General features: G+C 36.5%; 1 protein-coding gene across 3 annotated transcripts in view; it reads left to right on the top strand.

The window, feature by feature from the left end:
- The window catches only part of NLGN4X (neuroligin 4 X-linked), a 456,497-nt gene extending 438,078 nt beyond the window's left edge, over positions 1–18,419 (top strand). For all 3 annotated transcript variants that reach the window (XM_068269915.1, XM_068269913.1, XM_068269914.1), the window contains one exon: positions 16,283–18,419. In XM_068269915.1, coding sequence (XP_068126016.1) covers positions 16,283–17,120 — 838 coding nt within the window. In that variant the 3' untranslated portion in view covers positions 17,121–18,419. The remainder of the gene's footprint in view (positions 1–16,282) is intronic.
- Positions 18,420–18,690: the final 271 nt, after the last annotated feature.

The following is an 18,690-nucleotide window of genomic DNA, read 5'->3' on the forward strand; positions in this document are numbered from 1 at the left end:
CCTCTTTAATCATGCTTATGTTTCAGCACCTTGCAAAGATATATATTTTACATTTTTAAATACTTTAGTACACAGTTTATAATTCTTTGCTGTATACAGTCTTGACTGAATATGTTTTAAATGCTTAATAATTAAAACATCCATTTCTGAATATGGACATATATTTTATTTTTGTATTATTAAATCAGGGAGTTAAACCATATTTAGAGGTCATGTTTCTTATTAAATGTACCTAGTAATTCTAGTGTAATTATAGATAACAAAACATATGGTGATAACATAAAAGCATTGTTTAAAAGCTAACTCTATTTTAATCACATGCCAAACTGGTAACATTTAAAAAAAATGGTCAAGTGATCTATTGCTTTATGTTAAAAAGTACTAAACTGGGAGTGATAGTTATATTGACTAATTTTGAATTAATATCTGGATTAATTCTCACAATTTTTTCAATAAGGGGCATTCCCATAAAATATGAATTACTAAGTCTAAGGAATGACATCCTCTCCAACATTGAGATGATTAATTATTAGATATTTTGGATATTCTAGATTTAGGCATATGCCATAGCACAGTTGTTTTTTCTGATGTTTCCCAATCAGATAAACATTGTGTATATCCAGGAATATCTCTGTTAACTTTCAGTATTTGTTCTAAAGAGTTTACTTCCTTGAGTTCTGAGGACCAGTAATTATTGTATCTATGTATTAAATGTATTATAGGTTTCAACATATCATTGTATCATATGGAGATTTCTGATTTAGGATTATGTACTTCTAAAATACATGTCTGCATTTTTTTGGGTAATTTTGGTATTATTAATTTGGCCTGACTGTATAAACTACCTAAGTTGCAAGTATGAGTGGAATGTATTATTGTATAAACTGTATTCATCTTTAATTCCTGGAAAGATTTAAGGGATTCATTTCTGAAAAGATCATTGGTCTACATTATGTCTCTACTGTAACAATATTTCATATTACAGTTGTCAATATGTCTGGCTGTGCTTTGTAGAGGAATTTTCATAGGGAGATCTTCCACTTCTAATTTGTGATTCTTTATTAAGTTTCGGTGGCCATAATAGTAGCATGGGGTGGTAGAGCTTTTTAACATAGAGAATATTTGCTACTATCAGATCTGGTAGTGTGCACTTGAGGCGCATGAGTACACCACCATGCTTTGGAACTATCAATAAGGCATGAATAATAGTTGGACTACTACTCTTATATTTGGGGATTGTGAGATTTTGTTCTTTGCTTGTGCCCTTGCCACAAGAACTAAGTCTTTCTTTTCATCTCTGTAAAAAAGGATTTGGGGATTGGGATTTGAAATGTCCTGAATATATTAATTAATTTTGGGAGCTCCTGCATTTTAAAAGCTGCAAGTTTTCCAGCCCAGGGGATCTTAAATTTTGATATGTTCGTTAATTCCCTTGACATTTTTTGAATTGATGGGAGATAATTAAGTCAATAGAGGTCACCTACATTCTTGGGTATATTAATGCCCAAATATGTGAATGTATTTTTTGCCCAAGGAAAGGGAAATTTATCAGAAATTACATTTCCTATTCTGTTTATATATATTTATTCCCAGAAGTCAGGACTTGTGATCATGCACTTTGCAGTATGATACATTTGAAAATGAAGTAAGTGCTTCCCAGACACGTGACATGGAAGATATTGGTTCTTTACATTTGACGTCATCTGCAAATAAACCAATTGTGTTTTCTCTACCACCCATTGTGAGGCCCTCAATGTTTCTATTGGATCTAATGTACTCTAACCTCTCCATGACCAGGTCAAATATAAGTAGAGACAGGGGGCATTTGTTATTTGAAAGTTTCTAAATCTAAACATGTGCTGATGGAGCTGACTAGAGAGATAATATGGACTCCTGGAAAGGACCTTTAATACCGAATTTGTTTAGTACCACAGTCATAATGCCCCAGTGTACCCTGTTGATTGCTTTCTCTGAATCCAGGGATAGACACAGAGAAGGCATCTAAGACAATTCTGAATGTTTAACAAAAAGTGTGAAATGTAATGAAAACCTTGCAGTGGTGTATGGTTTAGTAAATAAAGCTAAAGAAATGGTAGCAGATGTGCTAACCTTACTAACTGTAGCACACCAGGATGTATGCCTTTCTACACTGGGAGTAACCGGTAAAGGAGGAGGCAGAACCCTACCCATATTGCAAAGAATCCTAGTCCTAATGTTGAGAGCCAAGGGCCCCCTTTACTATGTTTTTGGGCCTTAAGAATAGAGGTAGTTGTAATAGAAAAATTGTGGCATTATGGATTGTTTATTCCCCATTTCTGGAGATGACTTAAAATAGTTCAGTTCAAAAAAGAGCCAATCGCACTATTCTGGCAAGCCACCCTATGTAAGGGGGTGAGGTGTGGAGGACTTGTCCCCGGATACCACAGAGATTCAAGTATACAAGCCAAATGGAAGTCTGCACCGCCTCTTAGGCAGCCTGGTGGTTCTTTTTAATGTGTCTGTCTTTTTGATACTAATAAAACAAGATTTACCCTAAGAGGCGGTGCGGACTTCCATTTGGCTTGTTACAATAGTTCAGTGGCAGACAAGTGCCCTTCACCATTCCCAAATTCAAAATTTAAAGAAGCCAATGCCAAATTAAAAATATTTTATTAAAATAAAATTTAAACACACATAAATAGGCTTTTAAAGTAAAACGTACTAATGTTTGAGCATTGTCTGGTTCTAAACACATTAAAGAGACACTAAAGCGAAAAAAAATGATATAATGAATTGGCTGTGTAGTACGGATAATTACTAGAAGATTAGTAGCAAATAAAATATTCTCATATTTTTATTTTCTGTTATATACGGTAGTTTTTTGTTTTTCTTTTACATTGCATCATTCTTTAATATTTGCAGTTTACACACTACTCAGCATTCTAAATGATTTTACAGAGCAGGCTAGTAAACTTTTGAACTGTTCTCTGCAGAAAATAAAATTACAGTGCCAGACACTTGCGATAAGAAACTGCAGAGACAGAGCTCTCTGTGACTTTGAAAGTTGCGGCACTCAATGGCTCTTTTGCATAGATAACTGGAGTTTCTTAACTCTTCCTGTACTGGAAACAATATTAGACTTATGTCTCTGCTCCTAATGTTTTATTTCTTAACTGTACTACACATACAAAATATTTATATCATATACTGTATTTTTTTTCCCGCTTCAGTGTCTCTTTAAGTAAGTCATCTTGTGATGTAAATCCGACACTGACCTTGATGACCCATCATCTGTTGTTCTGTGTATCTGTACATGGTTTGATCCTACCCCAAAATAACATATTGCCATATAGATAACTAATATAGTGGTACTATAAGTAGTTCTAGGTTTGCAATTAACATAAATGAAGAACTGGAGTGGAGGGAGGGGAATAAAAAGATAACCCTAAGGTAGAGAAACTTAGTCCTTGTCCTGCTTTGGCCTCCATTTTTTTAAAATCAAACTCCACTTTGGTTTAATACTACCCCTGGGCCCGGGTTTAGGTACAGTTTGGTGTCTAGAGCAGGTTTAAGACCTGTGTCCTGGGTTTTAATATATATTAGCAGCTAAAAAGTCCTTGATCCTCTATAGCAGTATTTGTGTAATACACTATTTTGTATGTATTTTTTATGGAAACTTGGGGAAATCACTAGTAATGATCGTTGTGCTAATTGCACTTACGCAGAATTATATGTATCATTTTGCCATTATGATTTCAAAATTGAATTCATTTCACATAATCCATTTATAAATGTTGCATGTCACACAAAAATATGTAAGCTGCAGTTATAAATAATTCAGTCCATGTTTTTTTTTCCAAAAATCTCTATAGTTTTTGAGAAAATTCTTTTTTTTAACTCAGGGAGCATTCCCATTGATCTGTTAATGAACCTATGGGGAGCTCCAGTGGCACTTTAAAATATGCTTTTGCTGAGGCTTGATATACATTAGTATAGCAAGTGCTGGCAGGGAGAAACGTGTGTGGCATATGTGTGCAGTGGGGTACTTCACTTAACATCCAGAGGATATTGGTGTGGGTCATTAATGAAAAGTAAGTATTATTGGTTAATTAAGGACTATTTCATTGTTATATTTTTATTTAACTTGACCCTTTGTGCAGTAAGTACATTATTGCCCCTATATGTATTTCACTTGGAGGTGGCCATCTGGTGGTCCCCTACTCCTGGCAATGGAGTAAAGGAAGAGCCCTTGTTTATAGTATGGACGAAGGTTTTGGGAAGAGGGTGAGGTTTTGCCACATCTCTCTTGCAGAGCCCCCACACATCATGTAGTATGCAAGCTGGTATAGCTCATGGTCAGGAGCCCAACATGGCTGGTATAGCTTAATTCTGGCTACCAGCCTGCAAGGGACTAAATAGGCAACAGAATGGGGACCCCACACTGTATAAGATCTGTATACAGAGCTCAAAACTCTCTCTCTCTCTCTCTCTCTCTCTCTCTCTCTCTCTCTCTCTCTCTCTCTCTCTCTCTCTCTCTCTCTCCCTCCCTCTCTCCTTCCCTCCCTCCCTCTCTCCTTCCCTCCCTCCCTCTCTCCCTCTCTCTCTCTCTATATATATATATATTTTTTTTTTTTCATGAAAGCATGCAACATGTTTTACTCAGTTTCATTTTCTTTCTTTTTCTTTTGTGTGTGTGTGTGTGGGCTTTAAGGCTTTTTTGAAACAAAAAAATATTTCCTTGTTCCCAAAGAAGCTAATTTCACATATTCACATAATTTAGAGTACTCCCAGAATTACAGATCATAATTTTGGCTACACACAAAATAAATTATGAATTTGACAGAAATTGTGCATCACATTTTGATGCAAAATTATGAGCTCATCACTCATATTCTCTGAGTCCAGTGAACTCTTTGTAATGTAGGTGTTCATTGTCTGGAAATTTTCAGATCGCAGTAAACTGCAAAGAAGCTTCCATATAGGGATGTGATAGTTTTCCAGACCACCAAACATCCCACCCAAATTCCACACATAGCTTGATAAGCAGACCAGAGGAACAGTGTGAGTGAAAGGGTCCAACTAAAGGCTGAGTTAAAACCAATCAGATGATTCCTTTCCATCACACTATTCATCCAGCCTGCTAATCTAGCTCTATATGGTTCCACCTGTGTCTCACATAACATCAGCCTGGCTCTTTACATGTTAATGATTGAGAAGGCAGGCTGAGCAGGGGAAGTGTGATCATCTATCCTGATTAGAGCACTGAACTGGACTGATGTCATATGAAGGCAAGAAAGAAGCATGGGGAGGTGGATAAGCAGTGCATAGGAAAGAAGCTATTTGACTGGGTTAGTTAAAGCCAATCAGAGATGGCTCCTCTCCTTTACACTGGTCATCATCCACCTAAATCCAACATTCACCTTTCACAACCTCATCAACGTGGTATGACATAAGCCCAGCTCTCCTGTGAGGTGGCGAGTGAGCAAGGACACCTGACATAGGAAGGTGTGGCTCAGATAGCACACTTGTGGTGCATGGAACACTTGTGGAGCAGTTTGATGTGTGAAACCAATGTTGTGCCAGAATTGCTTGCATGCCAAGAATTCTTGCATGTTCGCCAGTCAGCTGGTAAACCACAATGCTAGATGTTTGCCCTATGGGTATGTCCTGCCACATTCTTTTTTTCAGCACCACACATTATTTACTGCCTATTAGTGGAAAATCTGTAACTAAATGTATTATATTTTTATTATAATTTCTATAATTTCTTGTAAGTTTTGTAAAAATGGAAACAAAAATCATACTCCCAATTATTTTAAACGTACTTATCTTAAATGCAGGCATTGAACTGCTGATGTTGTGGGCATGGGCGTCCACCACATAAGCTATGCCACTCTTACAAATTACCATCGACCAATTTCCAGAAATACGATCTCATCCCTTTAGTAAAGGGACCCCAAGATGTTCACACACCCCACCAAAAGGAGTGTTTATTCCCATTATTAGTTAATAGCAAACACAAATCAACATTGTAAGAAAACTATTTCAGTAAGGAAATGACACCCTCCTAAAAACAAAAAACAAATTCTTAATGTTCTATGCCATATTCTGTTAAAACTCATAGGGCTAGGATTACTGTGAGGGGCAAGAAGGAAATCATACCATAAGTCCCCCAGATGCACTGAACTAAAAAGGAGCCTGAAAAAAGCATGTTTAAATCTCTGCCTGGTGCTCCAGTTTGGTCCATTGATCTTCTGGACTCATCCGAAGCCTCAATAAGAATTTCTCGTCAAAGCTTTGCTTAGATCAGTAGACCAAAGCAAGAGTCCTCCAGAGGGTTACAACATTTTTGACAATTCAAAAGACTGACATTATGATGGAAAAGCTTGGTTAAATGGAATTACACTTAAATAATAAATTCATAAAAAATTGCCCTCATTCAACGTCAGTTTTTTTTTATTATTATTAAACTATGTCTTTCAAATCTAACACACTAATTGAGAAAAAAAGAATGCTGGGTCAGTAAAAAAGATTATTTCTCACAAGTAATTGTGTTGTCTACTGGATCAGTAAGGTATATGTTACTCAGCAGTTTTAGCTGACAATTGAACAATGTAATTATAATTTCACATTCATTAGATGTTTAGCCCGTAGTAGAAGCATTCGAGTTTTGTACCGTGTCAGCCATCAGTAAAAACAAGATGTTTTGAATCAAAATTTTTGTCGTCCGCATCTCTGGGGGATCCTCTTAATGATGTGACTAGGCATCCAATGCCATTTAGTGCAGTACAATGAATTTCCTTTTCAATGTCCAATGTACAGTATATAAGCTGTGTTCTATGGTTTGTCAGTATTCTGGAATCAGTCTGACAAAGGTTTTATTGCTGAAATGTATTGGCTAACTTCTAAGTTAGCCAATAAATTGTATCATTCTGATTCAAAACTTGTTGCTTTAAGCCCTTAGTAGAAAATGCTAGAAGAAAATGTATCAGTATTCTACTACTAAATGATACCACTATTTTACTACAACCAAATCCAACCCTAATCTCGCACAGCACCTTTCCTCTATTTGTGCCTAACCCTAACCATCCTCCCTGCTGAAGCTTGACCCTAACCAATCCCTTTGCTGATGCCTAACCTTACCCCCCCCCCCCCATGCCTAACCTTTTATGGCTCCCCATGAAATTCTAACCTTAACCACCATCCTTCTCCCATGGCAAAAAAAATCCTGCTAAAATAATTTGTAACAAAACTGCTAATTATCATTTATAGTAAAACCAATATTCACCAGGGGCCGTTGGCACCCAAATTTCTTGCTATAAACGGTATTTGTATGGAGACCTTCGGCAGCACCCAAATTCATGCAGTTCTCTGAGAGCCAAAATTTCCTGCTTCCACTTTCCAGTGCTGCTTCAAATATTGTTCTATATTCACATTACGATGAGATTGTATGCTGTATTCAAGCATATTGTTTACTTGTAAGAGTACTGTGGCAGCATCAGTGCATGATATTGTAATCTCAGTTACACTGTTAACTCATTATTACTTATGGTGACAAAAATGCCCTCAACGTCGCTCTGTTTATTAGAGACTTTCTTTGTAAACTACTGAGGCACACCATAACAGAGTAAAATTCTGGGTATGGGAGATTTGAAACTTGAACCACTTTTGTGGTTTGCTACAATATTTCTACGTCGGGCAGACTTTATTAGATATTACTGATTCTACATACCTTACAGTAATAATAAATATAGGTAAGATTTCCCAGAGTCTATGTTCCTCATTTATTCCTATCTTTGAAGCTGTTAGCCTGTCTACTTGTTTAGTATCTCTCAAAATAATTTACAGGCTTTAATTTAACTCTAACTAAAAAAAAGGCCTATTTAATATTTGAAAGTCTTTATAGTACAAACAAACACAGAACATTTATATCACACTTTTCTCCTGGCGGACTCAAATCACCAGAGATGCAGCCACTAGGATGCGCTTTATAGGCAGTAGCAGCGTTAGGGAGACTTGCCCTAGGTCTCATACTGGCTTAAGGCTGGCTTACTGAACAGGCAGAGCCGAGATTTGAACCAAGGTCTCCTGTGTCAGAGGCAGAGCCCTTAACCATTACACTATCCAGGACTAAGCAGGACTAAGGTACGGTAAGGCTTACAAACAAACTAAATGAAGGATAAAGGTATGTACACACTACTATGTAGCATTTTAGTGTGTTGTGTTGGTGGTATAATGGTTAGGATAGCAGCCTACAGAGTGGTAGGCCTGGGTTCAGTTCCCAGCCAATGTGAGTTGGCTTTTGACATGCTACAAATCCTTAAGCAGGCTAATTTTTCTCTTGGATTGATCATAATGGTACATGCTAGGCTGGCTTCAGCATGTAGTGTTGTTGGTGGTATAGTGGTTAAGTGAGTTACCTACCACACACTGAGACCTCAGTTCAATTCCCAGCAAAGGTGAGTTGGCTTTTGACATGCTACAAATCCTTAAGCAAGCTAATTTATCTCTTGGATTGATCATAATGGTACATGCTAGGCTGGCTTCAGCATGTAGTGTTGTTGGTAGTATAGTGGTTAAGTGAGTTACCTACCACACACTGATACCTGGGTTCAATTCCCAGCCCAGCCTGGGTTCAATTCCCAGCCCAGCCTGGGTTCAATTCCCAGCCACAGTATGTAAGCTGGCTTTTGAAATACTACAATTCCCTGGAAGATGAGACCCTCCTCCCTACGGGAGGAGGGAGTGAGGGAGTGGGGGGGGGATAGAGAGAGGGAGGAGTGAGAGGGAGAAGGGTAATATTAGGAATAACAATCAGCAGGGAACAAGCCTACAAGAGTCTAATTAAACTCTCCCTAGCAGAGTCTGTCAGCAGCTGTCCCTTAACTAATTACTGTAGGCAGACGAGTGAGTAAAACAACAGGAGAACCTTGCCTTTTATAAGGGGGGGTGGGGCTCCAAGAGTGAGTGTAGTCTAATTGGTGACAATGTTCCTGCTGACTGTGATGTAGAGGGTCAAAGTTCTGCTCAATGGAGCATTATGGGGCGAATAGAAATTCCACAAAAGTTCGCCTTCGCTAGCGAACGCGAACGACCTAAAGTTCGCCTGGAACCGTTCGCGGGCGAACCGTTTGGGACATCTCTACACATAACCCTGACCAGTTGTGCCTAACCCTAAGACCCCCCCCCTGGTGGTGCCTAACCCTAAGACCCCCCCTGGTGGTGCCTGACCTTAAGACCCCCCTGATCCCCGCTAAAAAGAATCTGATAAATAATTTAATTGCAGCCGCCTGCTAAATAGCGCAAGGGCTAGCAACAACACGATAAATGACAATTTAATTGCAATAGCGTAATATTATGATAACAATTGCGCTCATTTTTGGCCGCACTTTTATTAACTACTCATTTTCTCAGACCCTACCTTGGGGTGATTATTCTGTAATTCAAATGATTAATCAGCAAATGCCTTTAAAGTAAATTCCAATTTTAAGAGAGGCATCATAAGTCCAAAGAACACATTTATAAATTATTTAAAAGTACTATTACTGTTCCACTGATAATGAATCATATTTATCTTGTCTCCAAAATACATTATTATGCCTCCCATCTCCCATCTTGTATACAAAGGTTAAATATGTTTAAGTTTTGAACTGCTATACATTCTTCTACTCCTAAAATAATAACATAGAATTTGGCCAGGCACTACGAATTTAAATTTAATCTTGTAATAATTGCAGACTTTGATCTGGTACTTTAGTATTTATAAACTAATGTTATTCTTTTTGCATAGTCTGTGGTTGAGATATATGAATGTATATTTTTCTGTAAAGCACTTAACTGTTAACTAGTGAAAAAAGTTTTTTTTTAACTTAGCTGATAGTAATTATACCCCCCCCCCCCTCAAGTGTGTCATACTCTGGGTCCACTCTGTCACCCCAAAATATCTGCCATTGAAACTCCATTAATGATGACTGTGTATGCATGGCCCAATCCAATCAACTCCACGATCCCATTCTCATCACTTCGGAGTGTTCTGCACATGTGCTGTTCATTCTTTTGAGAATTGCGCATGTAAAAAATTCTCTAGTGATGGGAGTGCAATTGTGGAGGTGCGCAGAAGGGACAGCACATGTGCAGTACCAGTAGCAGATATTTCAGAGCCGGTTTGGCAATGGAGTGGACCCAGAGGACACTGAGGAGCATGACGCACTGTGTGGACTGAAGGAAACCTCAGGTGAGCAAAAATATCCTTGTTTTTTACTAAATCAGGTGTGATTTAAACTTCTGAAACTATTGTTATCAACTGCGCAGGCAGGTAGTGAGTGTAGAAATACATCCGATGCCCCAGAGACTAGCCTTTTTAATTAGGTAAAGTGTTCTCCGTCACACAAAACTAATGAGGATTGCACACTATATGGGGAATGTTAATACGGTATCTCTTTTGAAAAGCCAAATACATCGATCAGTTCATTGCTAGATATTTAATATTTGTGTTTATCACAAAACTTTACTTTGACTAGTGTTCTCCTTTCATTTTCAGTTGTGTAAACCATTTTTATCATGTAGTTTGCTTTGCATGCTGTAATTATTTGGCCTTTGCAACGAATCCGTGAAACAGTCTATTTGCATTTATTGACTCTGCAAGCTATCAGCATCAGCAAAATTACTGTAGTAAGCCATACAGGGTAAATATAATGAATGCAGAATATATGTGTTCAATAAGCGCTAAAAAGTTTTATGCTGATTTTTTTTGTTTTGTTTTGTGGAAGAACACCAAAATCATTAAACCAAACTGTGCTCGGGCACAAATTTCCATCCTGCAATCATTTTTCCCAACATAGTTTAGCATTATTGTATGGTTAGTTTTTTTCTTCTATAACCTTGTAGCTTTTTGAATTGCATAAAAAAATACACATTCAATGCTGCACTGGGGAACTGTAAATATTTTCAGTGAAGGTTGTGAATGCTGGAGAAAGCTTTCCTAACTGCAGCCATTCTGCAGTGCAGTTTTCAGACTGCAGTCTTATGAAAGGATATTCGTTATAATCTGAATTTTGACAGAGGAAATGTGTACAGCAAACATTCTATTTGTTATAAGGTTTAAGAAGACTTAAAGCATGCAATACGGAAAAACAAACCAGAAATGGTTAATTAGAATAGAAATATAAAACTTGGTATTATTTATTACTACATATTGGCCTCAATTCACTAAGCAGTTTAGACTAGTCTACAGGTGGTTTATAGTTTACTGATGGTTTGGTGTAATGTTTTAGACCTGTTGTTAGACCTGGTCTAACATTTAGTATTTACACAATTCACAAAGGCAAACAAGGAGTAACCACGCCCACTTTTTGACAGATATTAGACCAGCTGATTTCTGTAGGTAAAGTAATTCTATGAGATATTTTAGATGTGAGGATGGAACCTTTTGAATTAATTATGCAGGAGTTTTATCCAGAGGAGAGCTCATCAATGAAGAAGGATGTCAGTCATAGCCTCTTGTTTGTGAATTGCATATTTTGATCATTTCCCCTACTTTACCCACCTAATTACCAAATGGTTTAGACCAGGTCTAAAACATTTGGTAATAGTGAATTCCCCTTTGATGCAACTGCCCAAACTATCAGTAGACTAAAAACTATCAGTAGACTAGTCTAAACTGCTTAGTGAATTGAGGCCATTATCTGTTACAGTAGAGTGTAACAAACAAAGCTGGTCCTATAATTACAAATAGTATACATGCATGAAGGCCAAGATAAGACTTCAAAACATTGAATGTCCACTGAAAAAAAAATTCATGAGTTTCCAAAAATCTTGAATTTAGTCCTTAACTACTTGGGTTTCTAGGTTTTTACCCCTTAAAGGGAACCTAAAATGACATGTGACTTGATAAGATGTGTATGTACAGTGGCAAGCAAATAAATACATATGCTGTTTTTTCTTCTTCTTCTGAATAAGTTAAAGTTCAGCTATGCAACTGTCAGTTTCTCTTCACTCACTACCCAGTCGGACTATAGGCCTATAATGTCCCTTACTGAGAAGGATTAGAGTGATAAAATATTTTCCTGGCAGGGAACTGTGCTTTCTGAGACACGGGATAGAATTTGTCACTTTTTAAACATAACATAAAACTATGGGCTATCTAATAGTCATTTTTAGGAGTAGGAGGATACAATTGTTTATTTCATCAGTTTATTTTCACTAAAGGTTCAGTTTAAGGCTCCTAAATGCTGACATTTTCGATATTTTAGTTGTGTTGTATTTGATACTGCAGTAACTTTTTCATTATTTACACCATTGAAGTGATGTATATTTGTTTTTTGTTTTGTATATTTGTTTTTTGTTTTTTCATGATAAATCTAGGCTTTTGCTGGGTAATATTTTTTTCTTAAAAAATGATTTTATTGTATTGTATTTTTTAAGGAAAAATGAGGTGTAAATGCAAAAAAGGCACATTTCTCATTTTTTACCTTTCCTTAATTTTTTAGTCAAGACACGTCCCACAGGTATAAAACAGATAAAATATATTCTTTGGTCCTTGCTGGTTATAATGATACAACATATGCCTGATTTAATTACTATACTTCCACATGCAATGTTGGATACTAGTGACCGTGTTTTGTATAATATGGTTTTGCATTTGCCACTTAGGTGGTAGCGCCTATACACCATATAATGGAACAAACTTTGGTAGGGTGGACCCTCAAGATGGGGTGAACGTTATTGGTGCAATAGACTGATAATGATCATTTGGTAGCTGGAGCGCAACAGTTCAGGGACCCCAATGCTGTACAGATGCATTGCACAGCAGAACAATGCAGCTGTAGGGCATTGGGACCCCAAACTGTTGTGTTTCAGCTATCAAATGATCATGCATACAATCACTACAGGCAGCAGTCATTAAAGATGCGTAAGCCTTTATAGGTATAAGAGAGGGTTAACAAGGAAGTTAATAGGCTCAGTAGGGGCTTTACTGGGCTTAAAACTTATTTGGAAAAAAAAACACTTTACTGTTTATTGTGACGTTTTTCAGTTTAACTGTTTAAATCTTCCAAACATTTTTTTAGCTAGATTTTATAGCAGATAGCAATGATCATTCACTTTTAAACAGGAGAGCGCACATGCACGAGTGTGCACAAGCATGAGTGCGTGCACAATGCAGGCACATGAACATGAATGTGTGGTAGAGAATGGAAGCTTTCAATCTTGAATCTACATTCAATCTATCTTGGATCTACATTCAGGAACTTACAGGAGCACTTTTAAGAACATAGATTATATGTTCAAAAACATTTTTTGTTTTTCGTTTATATCTTACTATTGCAATTAATAGTGATTTAGCGAACATTAAATTTTCAGTTTGCGAACTCGAAGTTTCCGCAAAAGTTCGCAAACAGGCAAACTGCTATAGACATCGATGGGTAGGCAAATTTTAAAACCTATAGGGATTGTTTCTGGACACAAAAGTGATAGAAAAGTCATTTAAAGGAGCCTTAACAGCATGCCAGAGGGGGGGTCTATGACAAAAGTCTCACCAAAAATTACGTAGTTTACAGAGTCATGTTTTAATGTCTAAAGGGCAGAAACCACAGTACATTCCTAAATTTGTGGTGTGCATACACGGCAATAAGGTAGTGTAAGGGTAAGACTCGGTCCACACTGACAGACGAAATGCCACATTTAATACACCGCAAACAACCGCAAAGAGCTTTAGTGATAACATCATTGAGCATGAGCAAATCATTGTTTTTACTAGTTGACACCTACAGGACATAAATGTTAATCCTCTCAGCGGCAATCTTTGTGTAGTGGTGTGTAGTGGCCATCGTTCTTGTGCGCACATTTCGCGGGAGTGCAGGCGATTGCAGTTTTCCAGCTCCTGTGGTCGGGCTGAGGTAGTTCATAGACAGGTAGTTAACCAAAAAAACACTGATTCTGCACTGAGGCCTTAAACAAGGGACAGTAGCAGATACTAGATGCCAGTAGTGGTGGTGAAGGATTATTGGGTCATGGTCAGTGCACTACTAGGACCAGCAGACTTGTCTCCAACAGCTAATGGGCGCACTGGACGCACTGAATTGCAGTATAACAATAGCAAGAAAAAGCAAAAAAAGCTCTGAGAAGGGTGAACTACTGTAGCACTTAGCACTAACTGCACCTGTCTGCAACAGCTAAAGTGCACTGTGTGGACACACTGAACAGCTATATCACATGATCAAAACACAGCCTTTAGAAAGTCTCTTGGGGTTATGTACATGGTGAATTGGTACTGTAGCAGCAAGAAACTCCAGTGGGGACACAAACAAAGGCCTAAGGGGGACGAATACTTTTGCAAGCCACTGTGTGTGTATATATATATATATATATATATATATATATATATATATATATATATATATATATATATATATATATATATATATATATATATATATGTGTATATTGTTTACAATGTAGAGCAAAGAATAATGAAAGCTGAAAAAGTTGTAAAGTTTATGTAAAGGGGGAGTAATAAAAAAAGCCTCATAGGATGCTAGACTTTTACTCAACTAGAGAGCATGTGTACTTAGTTATTCAATTCACTTTTTTATCCTATGTTTTCTCCTAGATGATATTTTTGCACTTTACCTATATAATGTATTTTAAACCTCAACAATTTTTAATTGTTGGTACTTTTTCAATTGCATATATTATTTTATACAGGAGAAAACATAAACAAAAAAGTCAGTTGAATAAGGCCCCAAGAAAGAGAGAGAGGGAAGTTTATGATTTACCAAACTTTACCAAATACTTTTAATGGAATATATCAAAATATGGGTAAAATATTTTTGTGATTTAGGCTGCTTTCACAGTAAGATTTTACAGGCACACGTTAGTGCAGCCTGTAATGCAGCCCACCGCACAGCAATGAAAAATCAATGGGTTGCTCACAGTGCCCACGTTGCGTTACATTGTAACGCAGCACGTTCAAACAAAATGCTGCATGCTGTGCGCTATACGCGGCTAAGCCACGTTAGACTGTTTGCACATGCTCAGTAATGTTGGAAGAGGAGGTCTCCCCTCCTCCTTCGCGGCCAGCCACATGGCTAATTAATATTCACTGCACTCAGTGACGTGCAGTGTTTACTTCCTGTAGCAGCCGCTCTGTGCAGCGATTGGCCGGCGGGACCACGTGATGCGGATCACGTGATCTCCGCATCCCATAGCATGAAAAAGGCACACCAAGAGCTGCATAACGTGGCTCTTGGTAGCGTCCTCCTACAACACCACCAGGCATTGCGTTAGGGGCCCATTATGCGACCTATAACGTCCCCTAAAACGCAACGTCCTGGTGGGAAAGAGGCCTTATAGTCACAATTTAAGGCAAATCCCGTTCAATAAATATTGCTCATCTTGCAGAAAAAGGAAAAAGTGTTAAACTTACCCTAATTTTACGTGGAAGATTTGTTTTCCTTGAAAAACGTATCTCTTTAAAGATTTTCTTAAAAATGTAAATTACTGGATTCTCTATAGTTTTATTTGCCAAGCCAGAATGTTGATGAAGAGAAAGCATATTCGAAAAAAGATACTGTAATTAACTTCTTATTCCAGAGGTGCTAACTAGACAAAGGCATTTAGGTTTGCAGTCAGCAGGAAAAATGTGATCGTGTGAATCCACGCTTTAACAATAAAATGTATGTCCCTAGACGTATGTTGGTTTCTAAACTTCCTTCTTTGCTTTTTGATTGGTTTCCTCCGTGCTCTTCTTTGTTCTCTTTATTTTTTTTCTGAAATGATCAATCTTCTCGTGTCTGTCCTTGATTACAGGCTTCTTATTGAAGTCTTATATTTAGGAGGATAGTCCATGCAATTAGTTTTGCTGCTTTATTTTACTGTGTGAATAGTAGAAATAAATCTGGAAACTGCAGACATCAACGTTTTAAATGAGTAAAACAGTAAAACAGGGATGAATCATTCAATACTTTTCATAATGATGTTCTAAACAATTTTACTTTTTAGCTACAGTTGGTGGTCATATGTCTTACATTCTGGATATGAGTATATATTATACCTTCCAAATCGAATGCTTCAAAACATAATTTATTGAATGCTAGTTTTAACCACTGAGTTTAAAGCAAAGAATACAATAAATATTTTGGTAGGAAAAATAAGTTCAGTATGAAAAACAGATTGTTATATATATATATATATATATATATATATATATATATATATATATATATATATATATATATATATTTATTTTTTTATTCAAAAAAGCTATCTTTATTTTTTTAAATTAACTAAAGTTTTCTCTTTTTAGGGATCCAAACAAACCAGTGCCACAAGATACAAAGTTTATACATACAAAGCCAAATAGATTTGAAGAAGTTGCCTGGTCTAAATATGATCCAAAAGACCAGCTATACCTACACATCGGTCTGAAGCCAAGAGTAAGAGATCATTACAGAGCAACTAAAGTGGCTTTCTGGTTAGAATTAGTACCACATCTACACAATCTGAATGAAATATTCCCATATATTTCTACTACAACGAAGGTTCCACCACCAGATATGACTTCATTTCCATATGTTACAAGACGACCTGTTAAGTCAAGGGCTACTACAAAGCGCCCAGCAATGACACCAGCGGTCAACACAAAGGAAGCGCAAAACAATATTGTGGGTGGAACAACCATCATTGCAGAAGATAAGAGAGATTACTCCACAGAACTTAGTGTCACTATTGCTGTTGGAGCTTCCCTTTTGTTCCTGAATATTTTAGCATTTGCTGCTTTGTATTACAAAAAAGATAAAAGACGCCACGAAACTCACAGGAGGCCTAGTCCTCAAAGAAATACAACAAATGACATAGCGCACATTCAGAATGAAGAAATAATGTCCTTGCAAATGAAACAACTGGAGCACGACCATGAATGTGAAGCTCTTCAGGCACATGATACTCTCCGACTGACCTGTCCACCTGACTATACCCTCACACTAAGGAGATCCCCTGATGATATTCCTCTCATGACTCCAAATACAATAACAATGATCCCAAACACATTAACAGGTATGCAACCACTGCATACTTTTAACACATTTAGTGGAGGCCAAAATAGTACTAATTTACCCCATGGCCACTCCACCACCCGAGTATAGCTTTGCCATGTTTTTCATGCTCTCGGAGAAAACAAAAACAAACAGAATACTTATGAAGAAGTAGAAAAGAAGGAATTATTTTCTTACTTATTCCTGACTAGAAAAATTGTCTAATATTCGTACCGATCAGCCCAAGATGTGAATTGTGTAAATTGCTGTTATGATAATGCTTATGAATTTATCCCTGCTAGATGAATTTTGATAAACTCAATATTCCGAACAGTCTCCTTCACTTAGAAGATAATGGACATTTTCTCAATTATACATAATGAGGAAAGCTGCTCTGGAACTGAAAAATGTCTTTACTGCTTTGTTTTTGTTTTCTAAGTTCTCTATGTGCCATAAAGAACAAGGGCCTTTGGCCATTCACATTAAAATATTGAGCTTTTTTTATAAAGCTGAATAGAAATTCTATTTAAAACAAAGGAGTGACTATGCAGAATTAAATGTATAGTTCTGCAATGAAGGTATATGCCATCATGAACTTTATTTAAAGAAGAAAAAAAATGTAAAAATGTAAATAGCTGTGAGTTTAAGAAAATATCTTTTATTGTTGTTTTAAGTTTAAGGAAAGAACTTTTAGAAAGATTGTGCTTTTAGTTGTGACCTAAGTGTATATACATTAGTCAAGATCCATCTCTGTTGCCTCCAAAAAAAGAAAAGGGGTTTCTTCTTAATAATGTAAGAAAAACTGAAGGAATTTTATAATCTTATTCATTTGTAGGAAATAATGCAAGCTCACCTAAAGATGACATTTTGGATATGTTAATTGCAAACTTCCCTTTGAGGTTACACAAATGCATGTGCAATTTTATCTTAACATTTTTTCCTCTTTTTCTTCTGTTTTTTTTAATGAAAAAATAATAAATTTTTACTATTAGTTCTTGAATATATGAAGCACTGGAAATATTCAAGGATGATGAACATTCTCTATAGACATATCTAAAAATGTTTAAAATTGCAGTTACCTCCTATTGCCCTGTTTTAAAAAAACAAAACAAACAACAAGATGCTTAACGTTAAGCCAGGCCTCACTTTAGGAAATAACAACAACGGAATTAAATCAATTTGAAGATTGTGTTACTCTATATAAGAAAATGCTTTGGCCATTATTTCAAGCATCTGAGGTTTTACCTGGAAATTGTGGGTCAGCAAACATTGTTTTCTTTGTTATTTTCATTTATTTATATTTTTTTAAATGATTATGTACCTGTCACATGCATAATGCACATTATGGAAGCTCAAAAGAAAGACCATGAAATGGGTTTCAAATAAATTCTGAACATTTTAATGGAAAAAGGAGATCCGTTCTTTTTGCTAATTTTTGTTTGACGTGTGATGTAAAGAAGCTGTTTTAGCATTGGTAAGAATAGCTTTAATCTAATTCATTAAAATGGTTACGTATAAATGGTTTGCCAGTCCAAGTAAATGAACTCCATTCCAAACCTCAAACTGTGTTTTGGTATATATATATATATATATATATATATATATATATATATATATATATATATATATATATATATATATATATATATATTTTGCTTTTGATTTTTTTTAGTTAAAACTG

The sequence above is a fragment of the Hyperolius riggenbachi genome, chromosome 2, assembly GCF_040937935.1.
Source record: "Hyperolius riggenbachi isolate aHypRig1 chromosome 2, aHypRig1.pri, whole genome shotgun sequence".
Taxonomy (NCBI): domain Eukaryota; kingdom Metazoa; phylum Chordata; class Amphibia; order Anura; family Hyperoliidae; genus Hyperolius; species Hyperolius riggenbachi.